Here is an 8,821-nt window from a genome sequence, read left to right as displayed (position 1 = left end):
AAACCATCTAATTAAAAATATGGGGTAAAACATAAAAGACACTCTGTAATAGATTATCCTATTATGACACTTTAGTTAAGCAATGTCTTACGTTAGCTTCCTCCCAATTGATTAATGGTCAATACATTTGCACTTTGTAAAAAACAATCAACAAGAACATACCCAATTCGAAGCAATCAAAAATTGTAATTATAAAAATCATAGTTAACAATACACAAATTTGTCTGAATACAAAGTATTATATCCAAATTGATATATGCCATCAATAATGCCATTTGAAATTGGAGACAATGAGACTAATGTTATTAAACAGTTTTAGGCATTGTTTGAACACTTACTCCTCTTGATTTATTTTTGTTTTTATATTTATTATACAACCAACAGAGAAATATTATGTTAAAATTTTCATGTGGCACCTTGTTTCTGAGGATTGACTAATCCTAGCTATAAAAATTATACTAAGAAAATAAATTCTTATCGCAGAGCTTTGAACAATCTACATAATTTAAAAGGAAAATGATCCGGGTGCGGTCAAAGTAACTCAATAGTAAATAAACTATATAAGTTATTTGTAATAAATTATAATATGAGTTATTATTATGACTATTCTCATAATAAATAATGTATTTACTATTTGAATTATTTTTATCACACCCGGACTATATTCCTTTTATTAATTACATAAAGACAATCAACTATCTTCCAATAACTTAAAACTGGTTTTCATTAGCAACACAACACATTAACCAAATAAAGAAAGGAAACCCTATAAATAATACATGGTTCCCATATAAACACTTATTCCTAAAGCTTCCAAATCAAAGGCAGCAGAATGTTATCCAGTTAATATCAGAAGGGCATTATCATTTACTAGGCAATCCTTTATTTTTAATAAGTAAAATATAGATTTCTTGTTCTAAGTACTGAAAATAATAAATAAGTAATGTGTTGATCATGATACTAATATATAAATGAAATAAGATAATAATAAATATGTCAAGTTTTAATTTAAATTTAGAATGTTAAGAGGAACAAGGAATTCAATTTGTATGTCCAACAGTCTCTAGACTACATATATATACCTGCAGACAGTCCCCCTAGCCATGTCTCTACAGTTGACTAAGTACTTAAGTGTACACTCTACCATTAACTGTTAACAAATACGAATGCAAAAGGTATAATTAAATAAAAATGTGTGATAAAAGGAGGAAAAATGGCCACTGTTAGAAGAAAAAATCTTCATGAAATACAAGAATTAGTTAATGATCTAGGTGGACCCTAAACCTAAAGAGCTTTCGAAGCCTAAGGGCTGACTCAGGACAACAGTGTAACAGAAAATAATTATCTGCCATAGCTGGATTCAAACCCAGGTCCTCGGAGTTAGTAGCACAGTACCTTACCACTATCGAATATGACTAAAAAAAAAAAATATTGATGCAAGAGAGAGAAAAACACTTCATTAAAAATGTGCTGTCCAACTTCATTGGGTTGTCTTAAACACAGCATAATTATGACTAGTGAAGCATAATTTTTTTTATTCCTATTAATATAAATAGTCACAGCATTTTTTTTTAATTGCCACATTATAAAAAAGATATTATAGCAACTTCCAGTATTCCTGATTTAGAATAGTGAGTAACTTCCCACACTCTTAAGAATGGATGATTTTATTTATAAAACTTAAACTAAAGATCGTCAACAAGGAAGTCAATATTACTGTATCTTTTTTTAATCTGGATTATCTCTCTAGGAAGTCTGGTGAGTCAATTCTTTTAAAAATTTTTGAGGTTTATTACTTCCATCATGATGGAAAAAAAAAAATTTTAAAAGAATGTATCTTTTTTTTTTAATATTTGCCTTATACTAACATTTATTATTTTATATTTAAGGTTTTTTATTTATTATTATACTACTGAACTATTTATCTTTTATATTAATCGGATACTTCCACCATATACTTTCATTTATTACTTTATAATTAATGCTTGGGCCACCTGTAACTCAGTGGTTAAGACATAAGTCTTACCAATATATCTATTGGCAGTGGTGGTTCGAATCAGGCCTGAGGTATTGACTTTTTTCATTGAGTGGCAGCCCCACCAAATGAAAAACATTTACCTCCAACCAACCATGGTTAGGCAGTTTCTCTCTCTTATGCTAGTAATAAAAAAAATACATGATATAACTAACGATTATGTAATATTCAATTATATAATTTAACTTATTACTACTTCAGACATTTTACAATGCTCTGATAGGAGGCTCAATGTAGTACTTATTTGCTATCTATCGGAATCGGGTTCGAGTCCTGTTGTATCAAATAAATTTTTATTCTTTATACTAGACTTGAATCGACACTCTGCTGAGGTACAACCCTCCCAAACACAACAACCTTTGATTAAGTAAAGTGGCTACCCTTTATTTTCTTATGTATAGGACTCCAATGGGGAGTCCTAGCCAAAAAAACAAAAATTAATGCTTTTATTATATAAATTCATGACAGCTTTGTATCCCTATTCAATTTCGTATATTTTCTTTACTTATATTATATTTATTGCATCCATTCTTTTAATTTTAATAATTCCTTTTTTATAGTCCCTTCTTATGTATATTATCATTTGGTGTCGCCTATGTTTAATATTTTCTTACATTTCCTAATATTATCTTTACTTAAACATTTTTTTAAAAATATTTTTGCTTTCAAATGGAATATATTTATTGACCAGCAATTCTCCCACTAATCTACCATATTGGTACTTCGCATCCACCTTTACCATATTCTTGTGCTTAACCCCATTCAGTAAGGTGGCTGTCCAATTTTGTTCATACCTTCCTATATCTTATACTTATTTTCCGTCTTTTAGCGTATATTGTATTTTTATTGTTTGTGTTTCATTAATTGTCTAATAACTTTTTGTAATTCTTGTTTATTCATACTTTTCACTGTACATCTTTATTTTCTTTAATTCACTTTTTCATTTTTATATAAATTTTCACATATTTTAAATCATATTCAGTCACACCTTATTTTATGTTATCTATTCTTTTATTTTGTTATATTATTTTAGTCGTTTCTATCTTTTTTAGCCCTGATGAGAACCCGCAAAATTTCAGCTCATGATAGTTTAATTATTATTTGAGTTATTTTGGCCATACCCAAACGAAAAAAAAAAATGTTATTAGAAACAATGAAGATAGATGAGCAAAAAATATAGATTAGTTAATTAATAAAATTACATTACATTCGTTTTTTTATGTTACCCAGAAAAAATGAAATGTTTTGTGGCATCATATTCAGATAAATCTATAAAGGGAAAATTGTTAATCATTAAAAAAAATTTAAAAATACATATATTTCCCAATAACATAGTTAAAGATGCAAAATATTAATGTGAAGTCATTCATGGAAAAATAATCTACTTGTTTGTAAATGCCAAATATTTTCAGCAAAAAATTAATACTATCAACATTCAGTATATTTCCTATAAAAAAATTAACCACAACATTAACAGCAATATTATATATTTATAATATCCCTTTAGTAACAATATTAAGCTACTAAAAAAAATCTACAATCATTTTCAAGAAACAAAAATTAACGCTTCTTTTCCATAAAACAAAATAGTTAATACTTTAATGGAAAAATAAATAATATATACTCAAAAGAAGCTGGTTTAAAAACATTAACATAAAGAAAAAATGTTTATTCTTCACTGTACAGTACTTACAAAGGCCATGCCAGAAATTGATTATGAGTTAAAGGAACTCAGAGTAGAACTTCAATGCTTTCAACAACGAAATATTATTTTTCTTATATAAATAAATATAAGAAAAGATTATGACCTCTATTAACATAAAAGTATTAAAAAAAATTAAGAACAAAACAAAAACAATTACATGCAATTGAAGAAACCATTTGTCAATAATAATTAATAATGGAAAGCACTTCAGATAAATTAAATATTAGGTTGTATTAAAAAATATATATATATATTTTTAACATGATACACATAAATCTTACATTATGCAAAAAAATACAACAAAAAAATATAAATATAAAATAAACAAAACATTTCTACAAAGAAACTAATTACATTGGGGGAATGAAATTACCTTAAATTAAATTAACAATAATTATACTTTTATTTATGATAAGTCATATTATATAAAGAGAAAATAGGCTCTCATCGGGGTTTCAATTGTCATACATACTTTTATAATATATATGTCTATATATATATATATTTAAAAACAATGGGCTTTAAAAATATAATTCATTACATTCCAATATTTGGTTTGTTTGTAAAGACAAAAGCAGTCAAACTTAACCCATTTACGTCAAGAAAAATTTAAAATTTCATAGAAACTTTATTTAATAGAACTAGCTATTTACATCACAAGATATCAACCTTGATTCATTATTTATTTTGCTTAATATTGTAAATTCACTAGAATATCAGAAATTTTTCTAATGAAAAAAGAACTAATAATTACATTATAAATTAAACATTACCCTTTTAATTCATGAGTTTAAAATAAAAAATGTTAATTATCGGGTGGTGGAAGTGGCATTGGTTCTGGTTGAGGTGTGGATTGTGGAAGTGGCTGCGGTTGTGGTTCTGGTTCTGGTTGCGGTTCTAGTTCTGGTTCTGGCTCTGGTTCTAGTTCTGGCTCTGGTTCTAGTTCGGGTTCTAGTTCTGGTTGCAGCTGCGGTTGTGGTTGTGCATGATCAGCAATGAAATCCAAATAGTTTTCAGAAACCTCATGAAACACACTTTGAGTAACAATCCCATGAACTTTCTTATGCCTTAAGAATTTATTGCGATTGGTAAACTTCCTGCTGCACTTCTCACATTCCAGGAGCTTTTTTCTGACTACTTTTCGTGGTTCCAAACTGTGCATCCCGGGGACTTTGAAACGTAATACATTGTTCTTTCTTACTGGTAGAGAAGATAAAGTTTCAGTGCTTTCTGGTTGTATCTGAATGTTATAGCAAAGTGTTTCAGAATTTAGTATCCTTTCCGAAAAGAGTTCAGCTTCTAGAAGGAGAACAATGTTGTTTACTTCATCTTTCCTACTCCTGTGTTCCAAAATGTGTCGTCTAAGACTTTCATTACTAGAGAAGCCAAAAGAACAAACATAACACAACAGTGGAGGAGGGACTTCCGAAGGGCTCCCGTCTTCTAGAAGTCCTTCTCCTTCATAGTAGGGAATATAATGACAGTCAAGTATATGTTGCTTTATCGCAGCAGTATTTTCCTTCATAGATAAATGTTTACTGAACGTTCTATTACATTTTTTACATGATACACTCTCTTGAGAAAGCATGTTAATTTTAAAACAACTGTAAACATGACGATAGACACCTCTTTGCATTGCTATAACTTTATTACAAATTGTGCAAACCCTTCCCATTTTTATTGACTTTTCTTCAGCTATTTTATTGGAAGGCTCATTTAACATAGACGAGTCCAATTCTATCATACTACTGTCTTCAGAAATGCTACTGTCCATCATGCTCACCTCAGCAGATATTTCTCCATCGGCCAGACTGTTTTTGACAACATATCTCTCGCGAGAATAGTCTGGTACTGGAAGAACTTCTCTCTTCACCTGAACTTCTCTCTTCAAGGGTAACTTGCTACTACTGGCTTTGGTCTGAGACCTGTTGTGCCCATAACACTTACTGTTTAATAAGTGAACTCTATACTCTTTGGGAGAATTGAAGAGTTTTCTGCAATGGCTGCAACGATTCTCGCAGCTACCATCACATTGAGAATAGTGCTTGATCATCAACAGTTCACTCCTAAAATACTTGTTACCAACAGGGCACTTCATAAGGCGTATCCCCTTTATAGCAGGTGTACTTGCTTTGGTTTTAGGAAATGTACCTGGGAAACCGGGATTCAGTATTCTGGCTGGAGCTGAATTTACTTCTTGCTTTGGATTCATTATGTATTCTGACTTTGGTGTCACCAAAAAGTTTGATTCAGGTAAACTTTTTTTGACCTTCGGAGCTTTAATTAAGTCAGGGAGACAAAACCTACAGATTCTAGATTTTCCCGATTCACACCATTTTCCACATTGCAAACACATTCCATCTTCTAATTCGAAAGCATTATATTTGCATTTTTTCAAATGGACAACAAGCATTCTTCTGTTGTTAAACACCCTTCTACAGTGTTTACATTTCCAACATTTAGAAACATTAGGTTTAAGAATATTCTTTTTCTTAACTTCTACTGGCCGATTTAACACTGGTCTTGTTTGATGATATTTCCACATGTGTTTTTTCAATGAAGCTAAAGTGGCATAATCTCTATCGCAAACATCACAATGCAAAATTGGATCAGTCCTTGCCGAATTAGAAGACTGATTTATATTAGAAGAGTGATATTTGGATGAGGTTCCAGGGCGGTTTTCATTAACAGTATTGAAATTCTGACGATTGATGGGTAAATTTTGTACTATTGGCCTACGATTCATAGATGGAGTTTCTTCATCTTCTGAAACATCAAGTACATCATTATGAAACCTGATTTTATGCTCTTCTAAAGCTGAAGGATCTTTGAATGAATGTTGACAAATATTACATGTATAGATTTTTAGTTTGATAGAGCACATATCATGTTTTCGATGGTGAGAAAACTCTGCTCTTGTTTTGAAGACTCTAAAACATTTATGACATAATGTCTGTTTTGAGCCAGGAGGTAAGAAATGCAATCGACAGTGATCCATAAAAGCCCTACGAGAGTCATACCCTTTCTTACAAATTTTACAAATATGTTTGGTAGTATGAACCTTTAAATGGAAATTCAATGAGGATAAGAGGTTGAACTTTTTACCACAATGATTGCAGACATAACCATGGCCTTTTCTGCTCTTAACACGTAATTTATTCGATTTGATAACAGTCTTCTTCGGTCTAAAAAGCCCACTTTCCAATGTAGATCCTTTGTGATAAATTTGAACATGGCTGATAAATACACTTTTAGCAGCAAATGTCAGATTACATATTGGGCAGTGCATTTTCTTTATTTGTAAGTTATCAGGGATATTATCAGATAATTTTGGTGGTTCTTCTTCCTCTTCCTCTTCTTCATCATCTTCATCCTCTTGCTGATTAGCAATAACTTGTGAACAGTAGTAGCTGTGTTTCTTAAGACCACTCTCTCGAAGGAATGTCTTACTACAACCATCACATTTGTAATCATGAATCAATGGTTCAACAACAATTTGTTCACCAAAAACATTAGATTTTCGTTTTTCTAACTCTTTTTTAAGTAATTCCTGTTGCCTCAGACTCAATTTCGGCTTACTATCAGATTCTCTCATAACTTGTGGTGAGGGAGCTACAGCAGGCTGTCCGATACCATGTGTTCTCATATGAGCCAACAGTCGATCCCCTTTTTGACAGGAATAATGACAATTTTCAATAGGACATATGAATGGAGATAGGGTCGGTTCAGGCTGTAATTGTGGTGTTTCATCAACTGTGTTCTTAGTTCTAGAATACATCAAAGCCCTTTCTCTCCTGTATCGTTCTTTTTCCCTAAACATTTGCTCACTTATCCTTATCAATTGCTCATTTTCTCGCATCATTTGATCATTATCTCGCATCAAACGTTCATTATCCCTATGTTTTTTGGAAAGTAAATGCCTCCGCATCTCAGATATATATGTGAATCTTGTATTACATAATTTACATTTCTCTTTATTTCTGGGTAATTTACTAACAGATGAAGGGTAAGGTAACCTAGGCTGTGCTTGCCGAACCAGGGAGTGTTGATACCTGTTTATTGAAGGCTGCATATAATCTTCAGAAAGCCTAGAGCGAAGCATAGGAGAGTCATTAGAATATGCACTAAGTCTAGAATCCTCTGAATAGGTATCTGAATAATTCATCCTAGAATCAAGATAATCTGATGACGTTCCCTCATTAGCTAGCGCTAAGTTTTCTCCAGGTTCTAATGAAGCATTGTACAAATGAACTTTGGTTTGCAGATGTTTAAGATAATTTGACAAAGAAGAATATTTTCTATTACAGATATCACATTTATTGATTTCTTGCCCAGAGACAGAGGGATGATTTAATCCAACATCATCACTGGTATCATCAAAGTTGTAAGAGCTGAATTCCGATTTTACCCTTATAGGATAAATCGGATCGGTATGGCCAGAAGGCATTGTTTCATGAGTATCTATTGGTTCTTGTTTAATGTTTTGTACCTAAAAAAAATAATAATAAAGTTAACAACATATTAACAAATATCATTCTTTAATTACTGAAAATTAACCAACATAAATGTTTTTATATCATAATTGAAGGGGTAAGAGGATGAAGGGGCTATATAACAACATTTATAGAATCTTTAGTGGAAATGAAGCGGGTAGGAGCCTATCTAGTTACTATGAGGCACTCTAACCTCAAAATCCCATTGATAAATGTAGAAAACAAAACTAGATGTAGAAGGGGTTATGTACAATTCAAAACATAACAAGCTCCGACAAAAAAAAAAAATTGAACCTTGTTTTCTTAAAATTTACTATTTGTAAAACAAAACCTTCATCCACTTGCCCCTTCAGTTACGATGAAACAGATATTATATAAAATATAAGTGAAATAATTATTAATGAGGAGAAGATGGTTGGGGGTGCGGTCAATGAAAAACATAAATAAGTATGATTAACTTATTTTAATGTGCCAACGTTTCGGCTAGAGTTTCTAGCCTTCTTCAGGGCTAAAAACAGAACAAGATAACAACCACAGTAAGTATAGAAAAATAAAAAAATAAAAACAGAATGATTTTACACACAAAAT

General features: G+C 31.0%; 1 protein-coding gene across 1 annotated transcript in view; it reads right to left on the bottom strand.

Moving 5' to 3' along the window:
- Positions 1 to 4,214: 4,214 nt before the first annotated feature.
- Positions 4,215 to 8,821, bottom strand: part of LOC106680921 (zinc finger protein Xfin) — an 18,756-nt gene continuing 14,149 nt past the window's right edge. The window contains exon 4 of the mRNA XM_014420953.3: positions 4,215 to 8,229. Within this exon, the coding sequence (XP_014276439.1) occupies positions 4,546 to 8,229 (3,684 nt within the window). The 3' untranslated portion in view covers positions 4,215 to 4,545. The remainder of the gene's footprint in view (positions 8,230 to 8,821) is intronic.

The sequence above is a fragment of the Halyomorpha halys genome, unplaced genomic scaffold (genome assembly GCF_000696795.3).
Source record: "Halyomorpha halys isolate HHAL.00 unplaced genomic scaffold, Hhal_1.1 Scaffold299.1, whole genome shotgun sequence".
Taxonomy (NCBI): Eukaryota; Metazoa; Arthropoda; class Insecta; order Hemiptera; family Pentatomidae; genus Halyomorpha; species Halyomorpha halys.
Note: the sequence above shows the minus strand (reverse complement) of the source record. Positions and strands in the feature narration are given on the sequence as shown.